The sequence below is a fragment of the Camelina sativa genome, chromosome 2 (genome assembly GCF_030686135.1).
Source record: "Camelina sativa cultivar CO46 ecotype springtype chromosome 2, ASM3068613v1".
Classification (NCBI taxonomy): Eukaryota; Viridiplantae; Streptophyta; class Magnoliopsida; order Brassicales; family Brassicaceae; genus Camelina; species Camelina sativa.
The window spans coordinates 18857710-18871699 of record NC_141881.1 but is presented as its reverse complement, the minus strand read 5'-3'; the positions used below and the strand labels follow the sequence as shown (position 1 = coordinate 18871699).

At 32.8% G+C, this 13990-nt stretch overlaps 1 protein-coding gene and 1 pseudogene across 1 annotated transcript; one reads left to right on the top strand and one right to left on the bottom strand.

Moving 5' to 3' along the window:
* The first annotated feature begins 6982 nt into the window (after nucleotides 1-6982).
* LOC147948843 (uncharacterized) lies at nucleotides 6983-7375 on the top strand. Its single transcript, XM_087468848.1, has one exon. It carries the CDS (start codon nucleotides 6983-6985, stop codon nucleotides 7373-7375), a length of 393 nt encoding a protein of 130 aa, XP_087324974.1.
* Nucleotides 7376-11444: 4069 nt separating this feature from the next.
* On the bottom strand, nucleotides 11445-13959 carry LOC147948842 (uncharacterized; annotated as a pseudogene).
* Nucleotides 13960-13990: the final 31 nt, after the last annotated feature.

Genomic DNA, 13990 nt, shown 5'->3' with positions numbered 1-13990 from the left:
CTAATATGAAACTATACCAACTCGGCAACTATACCATCAAATCAAGATATTGACTCTTAACCCATGATCTTAATGATACTCATAATCTCTCTGCCATCCCTGGATCATAGCTCAGTTGATTTGAATAATAAGATTTGGACATTTCCAATTATTCCAAATATAAAACACTTTCTTTGGAGGATACGTACTATGTCGAGCTTTGGCTGTCGTCGTCACTGGTCAATTGCCTCTCTGAATGGTGAGAGATGAATCAATTTTTGCATAAACACACTCCAATTCTTGGTTAAGTAATTGTGATGCTCTTGACCAAATATGATTTATGGTATACTTAGATTTGTAATTGTTGAACTTTGATTCACAGAACAGAGTATGAGTGAAAGAGTAAATAAGAAGAACAGAGAATGATCTAGGGTCTCGGTTGAATTATTGGTTATGTTATTTATGTTGGATCCTGATTTAGAAACATGTTAGGTTGATGATTTTTGTTGGTTATAATTGATATTGTATTTTAATATATTAGATTTGGTTGATATATCTTCTGCTGTGTATGTTTGGTTATTGATGGTTCTGCTGTGCATATTTAGTTATTGATGATTTATTGATTGGATATAATGAGATATTATGGAGTATTTAATTATATTGTTATTATTAAAATAAACGGGTAAACGATTCTCTCTTCTACTCAAAACACAACTTTGATAATTCTTAAAACTGAATGTGTTACAACTTACAATACAAAGATATCGTCTTTTCATATATAGGACTTAACCGACATTACCGAAACAACCCAAAGAATAAGAGTTGTAACTCTTCGCTCATCTAATAGACACGACACCTAATGTATGAAATTTATAGACCTAAGTAAAACATCTAATATATTAAAAGAGAAGTCGAGAGAGCTCACAGCCAATCTCACAAAAATTAACCTCCTTTGCCCTTAATGAAAAATGCCCTTAAAAATATTTCGGAGAAGCTTTTCCTCTCTATTTAGGTTGCTGAAACGCACCACATTCATCCTCAGACTTAAGATTACTAATTTGCCATTAATGAGATTCAAAACTGGACCTTTTTACCCTTTTCTAAGTTTAAAACAATTTAAAACGAAAATTTAAAAAAAAAAACGAAATTTGTTTTACAAAATCGAAAATCTAATGTATTTACGCAATATCTCTTTTTAAAAAATGGAAGATAAATATTAGAATATATTACGAATATTTGTTTAAAGAAAATTTCTATTTTCTAAAATATTAAAATGGTAAAGATATTAATGTGTGAAAACAACGAAGTGTGAAACAAAAAGGTGCAAAAACTAATAAGTGCAAACACTGAAAGCTAGGGGTACGACGAAGAAACACAATTGTTGGATCAAAACAATACAACTATATAAACAAATAGGTGTAAAACAAAAAGGTGTGAAAACTAATAGGTGCCTACATGGAAAGTTAAGGTACAACAAAGAAACACAATTGCTGGATCAAAACTTTGCAACTTTTGAGATCATTAACAAAGGGTGAGATCATTAATAATACTCAAAGAACAAAAACTCTTTTCAAATTCCATAAAAATTTGTATATACATAAAAACAAAAAGGTGTGAAAACAAAGAAGTGTGAAACAAAAAGATGTGAAAAGTAACAAGTGCAAACATTGAAAGCTAGGGGTACGAGAAGAAACCCAATTTTTGGATCAAAAAATTGCAACTTTATATAAACAAAGTTATAAACAAAGAGGTGTAAAACAAAAATTTGTGAAAACTAACAGGGGCCAACATGGAAAGGTGGGGGTGCAACAAAGAAACATAATTTTTGGATCGAAACTTTGCAAATTTTGAGATCATTAACAAAGGGTGAGATCATCAATAATACTCAAAGAACAAATTTTTTTCTATCAAAGTCCATAAAATTTTGCATATATATAAAAACAAAAAAGTGTGAAAACAAAGAGGTGTGAAACAAAAAGGTACGAAAACTAACAAGTTGAAACATTAAAAGCTAGGGGTACGACGAAGAAACACAATTGTTGGATTAAAACATTGCAACTTTATATAAACAAAAAGGTGTAAAACAAAAATGTGTGATAACTAACGGGTGCCAACATGGAAAACTGGGGATGCGACAAAGAAACACAATTGTTGGATTGATACTTTGCAACTTTTGAGATCATTAACAAAAGGTGAGATAATTAATAATACTCAAAGAACAAAATTATTTTCAAAGTCCATAAAGATATGTATATATATAAAGTTAAAGACATGTGAAGACAAATTGGTGTGAAACAAAAAGCGGTGAAACAAAAAGATGCAAAAACTAACAAGTGCAATCATTGAAAGGTAAGAGTATGACGAAGTAACACAATTGTTGGATCAAAACATTGCAATGTAAACAAAGAGGTGTAAAACAAAAAAGTGTGAAAACTAACGGGTGCCAACATGAAAAGTTGGGGGTGCGACGAAGAAACACAATTGTTGGATCAAAACTTTGCAAATTTTGAGATCATTAACAAAGGGTGAGATCAATAATGATACTCAAGGAACAAAATTGTTGGATCACAATTGTTGGATCACAACTTTCCAAATTTTGAGATCATTAACAAAGGGTGAGATCATTAATGATACTCAAAGAGCAAAAACTTTTTTCAAAGTCCATAAAAATCTGTATATATATAAAAACAAAAATGTGTGAAAAACAAAGAGTTGTGAAACAAAAAGGTGTGAAACAAAAAGGGGGAAAAACTAACAAGTGCAAACATTGAAAGCTAGGGGTACGACGAAGAAACACAATTGTTGGATCAAAACATTACAACTATATATAAACAAATAGGTGTAAAACAAAAAGGTATGAAAACTAACAGGTGCATACATGGGAAGTTGGGGTGCGACAAAGAAACACAATTGTTGGATCAAAACTTTGCAACTTTTGAGATCATTAACAAAGGGTGAGATCATTAATAATACTCAAAGAACAAAAACTCTTTTCAAATTCCATAAAAATTTGTATATACATAAAAACAAAAAGGTGTGAAAACAAAGAAGTGTGAAACAAAAAGGTGTGAAAACTAACTAGTGCAAACATTGAAAGCTAGGGGTACGAGAAGAAACCCAATTTTTGGATCAAAACATTGCAACTTTATATAAACAAAGTTATAAAAAAGAGGTGTAAAACAAAAATTTGTGAAAACTAACGGGTGCCAACATTGAAAGCTGGGGGTGCGACAAAGAAACATAATTTTGGATCGAAACTTTGCAAATTTTGAGATCACTAACAAAGGGTGATATCATTAATAATACTCAAAGAACAAATTTTTTTCTTTCAAATTCCATAAAATTCTGTATATATATAAAAACAAAAAAGTGTGAAAACAAAGAGGTGTGAAACAAAAAGGTGTGAAACAAAAAGATGTGCATACTAACAAGTGCGAAAACTAACAAATACAAACATTGAAAGGTAGAGGTACGATGTAGAAATACAATTGTTGGATCAAAACATTATAACTTTTTATAAACAAAGAGGTGTAAAACAAAAAGGTGTGAAAACTAATGTGTCCCAACATGGAAAGCTGGGTGTGCAACGAAGAAACACAATTGTTATATCGAAACTTTGAAATTTTTTAACAAAGGGTGAGATCATTAACAAAGGGTGAGATCATTAATGATACTCAAAGAACAAAAACTTTTTTCAAAGTTCATAAAAATCTGTATATATATAAAAACAAAGAGATGTGAAAATAAAGAGCTGTGAAACAAAAAAGTGTAAAAACTAAAAGATGGGGTACACGATTATTGAAAAAAACTTGCAACTGTTGGGATCATCAATAATTCTAGACTGTTAGATGAGATAGTAGAAACAATCTCACCGTTAGATTAAACTTGACCCCCAAAAGTGAGTTTGCTAACAAAAGGTGAGATACTAAAACGAGTAAGACGCAACGTTTAATCGTGACTGTTTGTATTCTTACAAATCCGGAATCCACTTTTCGTTTTCGATAACAGAAAAGAAACAGGAAAAATACTAATTTGAGAAAATCATGAGATTTGATAAATTGATGATCTTCTGCTCTGAAGAACTAATTGGTGTATACACGCCAAGGTTTTACATTCTTGGAGTATCATCAAGTTCTTTACAAAAAGAGTACTGCTTCTTGTGGATGTAGAAGTTAACGTCGTTAATTGAACATCATTCTTACTTAGAAAATTTCAATTTTTAACAGCTCTTATATATATATGACTTCTTACACAATTGTTATTAAACTGTGAAGGGTAACACAATTGAAGCTACATTTTTACCAAATACACTCGCTAAACTCCGAAAATATATCGACGATGGTGACTGATATGATATTAGAACTTTCAAAGTAATCAATCCAACCCTGAATGAGAGGAATACTCATCATCCTTATCAAATTAAATTCACGGACGATACCACTATGACGATGGTCCAACAATTGAGTCCAAAGAATTACTTTTGATTCGAGGATTTAGATGATATATATCGTGGAAGAATAAATCATTCCATCTCTTTTGGTAAGTGTTTCGTTAATTAATTTAATATTGATATGGTACAATCCGTGAGTATAGTTAATTGTAACTTTGTGTTCGGGAATCTAGAATCTTTATAGGATTTGCTGTAACTTTGTGTATTGGCCCCTCCCTTGTGAATTAATGTTGTAATCTTTATAACTTTGTGTCCTAAGTTTGTAACTTTGCAACTTTGCAACACTTTGGAAAACTAAATTCTATATTTTCCCCAAATTAGATGTATGTGGGTGTATAGTAGATGTGGAAGATAAAAGAAGAACTGAGAGTGCCATTAAAAGTATTCAAGTTGTTTTCACGTTGTTGAATTGCAGGTAAAAGACATTTACTCTACCTTTACGACAGTTACGTTTTAAGATTGTCTCTGTTAAGATTTTTTATTAATTTGATAAACATGTAGGAATGAAACTGTGAAGTGTCGTCAAAGATAACTACGCTTATGAATTCATGTCTAAATGGCAATCAAACAGGTGCCATCTCATATACAAATCCGAACCTGAGTTTTGTGTAATGCGGTTTGTGAAGGTCGGAGAATATGAAGGTATGTAACATAAAATAGTTCTGATATAATCATCATAAGGTAACTAATATATTCATTCTGCAAATGTTTATAGGTGCACCATGTATCGAAAACACATTGGCCTCTTCGAAGATCTTTATAAACCACAGTTCGAAGGAGTGGTAAGATTTGATTATGTAAAAATAACTTTATACACTTTATATATGATTATGTATGATGTTAAAATAATTTTGTTTCATACACTTAATATATTTACAGGACTGAGTTTGCTGAATGTTATTACATAAACCATGTAATGGAGCATCAAAGTGAGAGCTCGGAGACTCAGTCATAAAGAATGGACTCAGAAATGAAGATACGGTGGCTTAATGAACTTTTTGTATATGCAAACTTTAGTATAATTTTGAATGTTTGTAGTACCAATTACAATGGCCTAAACAAAAATATATTTATGGGTTGCTTAAAATTTTATTTTAGTGGTCTTAAAAAATTACATATTATATTGTCCCAAATTATTATATCAAAGTAATTAAAATTGACCGTAACAATTGTATTTGGCTCATTTAAAACTTTGTTACGGTCAATTTGGGCTTAAACTTTATAAATGGATTTTAAAATTTCAATTAAACTTTAAAAATGGACTTTAAATTTTCAATTTATATTTTGCATATGTAGAGTAATACTATAAACATTTTATTAACTACTCATTTTATTATTTTTAAAAATGAAAAAAAAAATATTTAATACAAAACTTACAAAAAAATAATTTATGTCTGAACATACAAACTACTATAAAAATTAAAAAAATTAAACAGGTTTTTAAAATATAATAAAATTTTGATACAACATTTTAAAGAATTAAATTAATTTTTTTTTATTCAGTTCCTGCCCGCACAAACGTGCGGGTAACTCTCCTAGTTACTATGAAACTCAATTATCTTCCAACTATAATCGGTTATGGTATTAAGTTGATTCCACATTTGATCTCATTGCACATTGGTTGCTTTAGCAAGAACTTGATTTAATTTTCTTGATTCTGTCTGGTTTTGTAAACTATATATAGAAAGTAACACTTCGTTTTTTGTTACTATTTCCGTGGGAACAAATGGCAAAACCTACTATAATACAGCATCGCTCTTGTCAAGCATTCATAAGTTCCCTGAAAGTCGTGGTCCTGTTGTCGGAATCTTGAAAGGGTCTTCTGGTTTTGGCGGATCAATCTTGACTCAGTTTTATTTGATGTTCAACTCTTCTCATGATTCTCCGGTTTTTCTCATGGTTTCTCTTGGACCACTAGTCGTGACCAAATTTTATATAAACAAGTAATTATTTTCTCTCCTCCCCATTATATATGTTTATCTCTGTAATTCATATTTGTCTTACCAATTTTAAAATTTACTATTGATTTTAAGGTTTATATTCCTTCATTTTTTAAACTATGTCTGATCAATCATTGTAATACTTTTCCAAAATAAACTATACAACTATAATGTCTCATTATATGATAGTCTTAAATACATTTTTTCAGCATACCTCTGTAACACATTTTTCTTTGACTAACTTCAAATTCATATTGTTCTAGTTTATCATTGAAAAAACCGTCAAAGTAAAAATAGACACTGTATTTGATTGTCAGAATAAGACTCCAAATCGGAAAAAGAGGAGGAAGAAGAAAAAAATGGTAATCGCCCAACAAATCACCCTCAGAGCGAACAACAGTCATTTTTTTTTAACATTTTGAACAATTGTTAATAATTTTTTGAACAATTTTTTAACACTTTGAACCGTTACCACTTTTCCTTGTTTTGGTATATATATTTACAGCATTTTTTCAATAAATGATTACACTATTGCAATTTTTGGTTGTTTCAATGATCAATCTCACTGTTTTGCAGGATCTTGTGACACTATTTGGACCCATAAATGATGTAAATGAGATCAATAGCAGAATGCTTTAGAAAAGAAGCTAAAAGAGCAAATATTGATGTACAGAAGTACAAAACGAGAGATCTTGCTGGAGCCAAAAAATATGTTGTCAAGACAAAAGATCTTGATTCTGAACTTTGTTGTCCTCTCCGTCTCAATGTAGTTCCTCATGTGCGGACCGCTTTTGCGAAGAAAATCAACGGTGAATCAACTGATTTGTATGTTGTTTTAGCAATTGATCCAACTGTGGATCATGAAACGATCAAAAATGGTTACAAGAAACTAGTTCTTGACATTATCTATGACGTTGACGACTCTGTGGGTAGCATTGATGAAGCAAACAAGATATTGGGTGATGCATGGACATCTATGAAGAAATCTTATGACAGGAGCCGCTAAATCAATATAATCCTAGAAAATGGAGGGAGACATGATGAACTCGAGATTAATCCAGGAAGTTTTTTGGGCTGAAAAGAATACGACTACAATCAAAGTAAGTTATGAAAGTTGTGCATATGCTTCCTAAAGATTGCTCATTTCCTTGGAGCTTGATGCAACAGCTTTGTCACTGGATCTTCTCGTGGTTTTCACTTGGGAGGATATGATGAGTGAATGGGAGGATTAAAGTCAAGGTTGTCATGGAAGCTTAAAAACTTTTTTGTTTTTTTTTTTGTTTTCATTCTCTTTTTTTCCTTCTGAGATTTGATTCAAGGAACTTCAATGAAGTTGAGTCAGTATTGGTTTTGTACTAATTCAGTGAAATTATCTCAATTATCTTTACTTTTTATTTTGTTTTTGAATGTTGTTTGATGCTCTTAGCATATCAAGGTTTTTCTGATTGGAAAGAATCATATGTTATATAATTTTTTTTTTTGTCAAACAACTTGCATTCATTACTCAAATAGAGATAAGGTCCATACAAGCATAGCATAGAATACAAGAAGAAGAAGCAAGGACATTCCCCAATTCCACAACAACACAGAAGTAAAATAAACATAAGATTAATCGACAATAGGTTCTTGAGAGCTTTGACCCAACTTCTTAGAAAAAAATCTGGTACATGTGAGATCAAGATTGTCGACAAACTCTTCCATGAGTAAATCAATGGATGAGAGATAGCCACTGTCATAAGACTTGTTGGCGTTGATGAAGGGGTCAATACTAGGCTTCATTTTCTAGGATTATATTGGCGTTGTCGGAAATAAGTGTGGGTCCCACTAAGAGAAGTGGACCCATAGACTGAGAATTAATGGACATAGGACCCACTAAAAGAGGTGACATAGGTTAATATTTGGGTTATCCTTAAGGTTAATATCTTTTCACTCTGCTTTTCCTTCATTTTTAAGATGTTACTAGATGTCTGATGGATGTATTTGACAATTTGTCTGCCAGGGTACAAGTAAAAGCACTAGTAGCACCAAAAGATCCCAAAAGATGTATCTTGTTTGATTGCAGCGGTTCATGAGAAATTGTTGCAGAAGATCGTGTTTGTTCAACTGACCCAGATGATCAAGTACACTTCATCCCATTAGGTCATAATGCTAGCAAGGTTTGGGTAGATGTGTCAAAGAATGGAGATGCTAAAGTGTGGAGACCAAATTCTAAAATCGAGTGTGTTGTTGATGCTATAATACAACGGTTGCTTGACCTAATGACAAGATTGAATTAAAGTGATGCAAGAACTTGTTACAATTGTGTTGTTACTGTGTGATAAGTACTGATCTTTTGTAATACATTTTGTTACTAATTAAAATTTGTGTTTTATCATATTTTTTTCAATTTTAATTTTGAATAAAAGCAAAATTTATAACATTACAATTATGACTATAATAGCATTATGATAATATACTTTAAAATTTTAATAACAAAATAAAAATGCTATTATATGCTTTTAATACTACACATGTAAAACGTATTTATATAATTTTATATTGCATAGGAAAAAATTTAATATTGCAGAGGGAAAGCTATATTATATATTTATATATTGCATAAAAACACTATGATAATTTAACTTTAAATTTAGCGAATCGGAAAAACGTTATCAAAACTTTCGTACTTTTTATACCGGGCGTATAGATAACGTTCGTAATAGCGCTATGAAATCCAACCATAGCAGATATGACGCACTATTAATACTCACATTTCTTTTAGTGCAAAATCTCTTCTTCAATCTCTCTGTTCCAATGAGTTCAAATTCAAGCTTTGACACATTGGGTTGCGTCGTTGAGTGTGGTGTGCCATCGAAGTGTGTTTGTGGATTAAATGTCAAGATCTTTACTTCTAAAACACAAGAGAATTTAGAGTTTTCTTTCTAGGGTTAGGGATTTAGATTTATAAAATTGGAATCGATTTAGAGATTTAATTTTTTTAATTTGGTAAACGACGTTGTTTTAGGGGTTAAAAAATGTGGTCATTTATGCTAAACGGAAGCAGATAACATGTAGCTAACCCCGTTTTTGAAATCTTAAGAGATAATAAACATTGTGCCTAAAATGGCGAGGTAAACAAAACTTTGCTATTTTATGGTAAATTCAACAAAACTTTGTGATTAAAATGATATCTTGAAAGTTGGTGATTAAATCGTCCCAAATTTAAAAGTTAAAAAAAATTTATAGTATTTTTTCCATTTTTATACTACAATTTAATTTGGTTTTAAGTCATCTTTTAGGATATGTTTTATTTTTCCTATACCAAACAGGCATAAGTGATACAATCGTTTGGATTTCATAATTGTTTTTGGTTAATAATTTTATTAATAACGTATTATTCAATCATTATTTTAGAGAGTAACTGATACTATATAATTCTAATTTAAAGCGATGAATTCTATATGTAAATTTAAAACAATCATACACAAACAGTGCACAAATCACTAAGAATATAAGAATGGACGATGACCCTAATAAAACATACATAATATGTTTATTCTATAATCTATATTTTAGAAGATGGCCAACTCTCTATATGCGAATACTATATCACCATGCCAAAAAATGCCACGTGTTGATTCATCTTAATCGGTTCATTTCGTCTTCCGTGGATGTTTTCTCTCTAAATCGGTATTTTCATACCCCAGTTAAGGAGGTATGTTGAATTCATACCCCAGCTATAGCATTGAGCAAATCCATATACAAGGTTAAGTAAAATTCAAATTAGCTGCACCAACTCGACAAACTGTGTAAGAACATGCACAAGCCGTAACGGTGTTATCTGACCGTTAACGGCTGCTTACGTGGATGCCATGTATGAAACGACGTCGTTTGGAGAAACAAAAGAAAGAGTTTCTTTTGTCCAAAACGACGCCGTTTCCATTGTTTTCCTCTTCTTTCATATTTCTTCTTTCCCGAGTCGAGAGAAAGCTGGTTCAATTGATTTGGGGATTTTTAAAACATTTAGGGTTTTTGGGCGAAATCGATTAAGATGTCTTCATCATCAGCTTCTTCAGGTGAGTATTTGAGAACATTATGTGTTTAGTTTCCTTTTCTTTGTGTATTTTGATAGAAATATTATTTGATTGTGAAATGATGAATCCCTTATTTGGTGAAGCAGTGAGCGACAGAGTCAATGTGATTGGAAGAGGAATCCCACGAAAATGTAGATGTGGTTGATTATGCTCTTAAAGAGGGAAGCTTAGCAAAGGGATTAGATAAGGTAGAAGCTATCAAAGAAATCTCAGAAAGATGTAAAAAAGATATTGTAGAGCTCAAAGGTGTGGTGAGTTCTTGTGAGAAAGAGATTCAAGAGCTAAGAAGCTTCAAGAACATGATTGTTTGTGGTGGTTTAGTTGTGGCTTTTGTCTACTATGTAATATTTGTGTAATGTGTTGGATTGATTAAGTATGAATGAATGGTTTGGTTAAGTGTTTTTGTTGTTAACTATGTTAAGATTAACATAAAACTTCAATAAGTTTTGATTAGATTAAAAGTAGAAGCCATGTTTTGAGTATAATAAAAACTTGAAATTCACCGAACTACACCATAAACTACCATAAGATTACCATAAAAACTTTCAATCTCGTCGGACTAAAACAAAAAACTAACATCCATATGTCCCTTCCTTCGATTCAGTTCCTTCATTCCATTCATACACTACAAAAATAACATGTGAAAACCTGAGTAATGATAATGAAGCTATTAATAAGCAGAAGTTTGATCAATAAAAGACTCACCATTAATCATTCTGAGATTGCTGACCTTGTCCTTGGCTTGGTGCTTGACAAAGTCCTTGGCTTTGTCTTTGGCTTGGTTCTTGGCTTTGTCCTTGGCTTTGTCCATGGCTTGGTTCTTCACCAGTTTTCTTCTTCTTCCACCTTCTACCAACAACTCCCAGAGCCGGACAACTTCTAGTATTATGACCGACGGTACTACACCGGCCACAACGACTATCTCGTCCAACTTTTGAAACTTTGATTCTCTTCTCCGGTTGTTCTTGTTCTCCTTTTCCTTTTGACTTCTTCTTTGGAGACTCATTCTTGCCCTTCTTTCTTTTTTTCTGTCTTTTTGGGACCTTTTGTAACTTCTCGTGGTGGTGGTTGAATCCTAGGCTCTTGAGATCTTATCCAAAAATCAATGCCATTAACTGCTAAGATCAACTCAGAGTAAATCTTGACATTTGTTGATGCCAAGTACCAATCACAGTTAACATAATCCTCATGATTGTGCTTCTTGGTCAGTATAACTCTTAAAACATGGCGGCAAGGGATCCCTGTGATACTCCATCTTCGACATGCACATGTCTTTGCATTCATATCCACCTTGAATCCATGCTTATTTTCAAGAATCTCATACTGCCCATTTCCACAAGGAATTGCCTGACAATACTTTCGCAACCTCTCTTCCTCCTTGATGGTGTTGGCGACTTTGAGAGTGTATTTCCCTTCACGTTTCATAGCCTTCTTGAGCCTCACATCTATACGGATCATAATTTGTCTTCTTATTGTCTCCAACATCTCCACTAATGGCATCTCCTGAGCTTTGTTGATGGCATTGTTGTATGACTCAGAAAAATTGTTAGAAACATCCTCACAATTTGATTTGCACCCGAAGAAGGCATGACTACAGTTTTGCGGATTTTTTTGCATGACAGCATCATACACACATTCATCAAACTTCTTTAATTCCTCGATTGCTCTATTGTACTCTGCTTCATTAAAACTCTTGGCAACTGCCCAAAACAGCTTCTTAGGCAAATTTTTACCTAGATAAACTCTCCTCAGATTGCCATAGATATGGCGTGCACACATCCGGTGTTCCACCTTTGGCAACTCTTGATCAACAGCATTGAGCAACCCCTTTGTCTATCAGAAATAAGAGTAAATCCATCACCATCTTCGAGCTTCAAATCAACCTTCAGCTTCTGAATGAACCACGACCAAGCGTCATAGTTCTCTGTTTGCACAACTGCCCAAGCAACCGGGTAGAAATGATTGTTGGCATCTCTTCCTACAGCTGCCAACAGTTGTCCTTTCACACCGTTTTTTAAGAAGCATCCATCTATGCCAATTATTGGCCGACAATATGCTATCCAAGTTTTGCGAAGGGCTGCAAAGCAGACATAAAACCTGTCAAACTTGACTACACCATTATCATCAGTCATTGTCCCAACGTCCACTGTTGAACCAGGATTTGATATACAAAACAGAATTCAAACACATGTTAGAAACTGAGACAACTTCTACTATTATAAGTAAAGCAAAAAGGAGATACAAAATTATTAACTCTATCAGTTGTTCCATGTAATCATGTATTCGAGCAAATTGCTCATCATATTCCTCTTGACTCATCTTCAATGCTTTTGCTCTAGCTGTTCGGCACTGATCATAAGTAGCGAATATTGTGTAACGCTCTTCAACTGCATCTTGCATCGCCTTGGCCTTGAATGTCGGATCCTTCCTAATGTCATTCAAGAACAACTGAGCAAGGACTTCACTCTTGATCACTTTACTAAACCCATCCTTTGTACATGCATGCACATCATTGCATGTCTTCACCATGTACTTACCAATTTTATCTTCAGAGGAGCAGTAGATTTTGAACTTGCATTTCCCTCCAATAGCACACCTTACTTCACTTCTCTCTGATCCCCATCTTGTGAACTTTATATTCTCTCCTTCTTTAAGAGCATACTCAACCACAGCTTCTTTAAACTCAGATATACTATCAAAGACTTGCTCTAATCTGATTTCTCCACTATCTTTTTTGCACCTCATATATCTTCTTTCAACTTCCTCGGAATCAGAGTTATGAGGAGTATCTTCCTCATTATCACCTTCTTCTTCGTCAACAAAACCTGCTAAGTTCTCCTCCACTCGATCTTCCTTGTCAACAAAAACCCTACCAACATCTCTATCATCACCATGAGAACTATCACCACCAGAACCATTACCACCAGCTCTATCACTACGCTGCCCATCTTCAAGAAGCTCATGCTGTTGTTTCTCAAGAAAATTTTTCAATCTGCTTCACCCAAACCGCGGTTGTACATATTTTCTGAAAATTCTGATCTTCATTTATTAACTTCAGCTCTGAAAAAGACTCGAATGGATACTTATACCAGAAATTTTTGCCCACAGAGAGGATCGTCCAATGCCGCCATCAAATTAGTCACAACTGTTTCGGCTTTGCTTTCAAGTGTTAGAACCGATCCTCTAACATAACTAGTTTTATTCCCATCAACAACTCCAAACTCTCCACCATTGTAGCATTGGAATATAACATCATCATTAGAGCTGAAAAAGATTTAAAAAAAAACAATTAGGGGGTTCTTCATTTTCGTTTAGACATATCATCGAACACTTGGTGTTCATGATATTTTTTAACAGCTAAGTTAACTCTAAACTTAGAAACACACTACAATCTCAACAAAACTACACAAATAAACACGAAAGCCATCTCGTTTTCTAAATAAACGCTCCTAAATAACTCAATTGAAAAATCTTCTAAATTTTGAAAACCCTAAAAATTGAATTAAAATTGCCTCATTTTCTGATGCATATACGGTTAGCTGCACTTG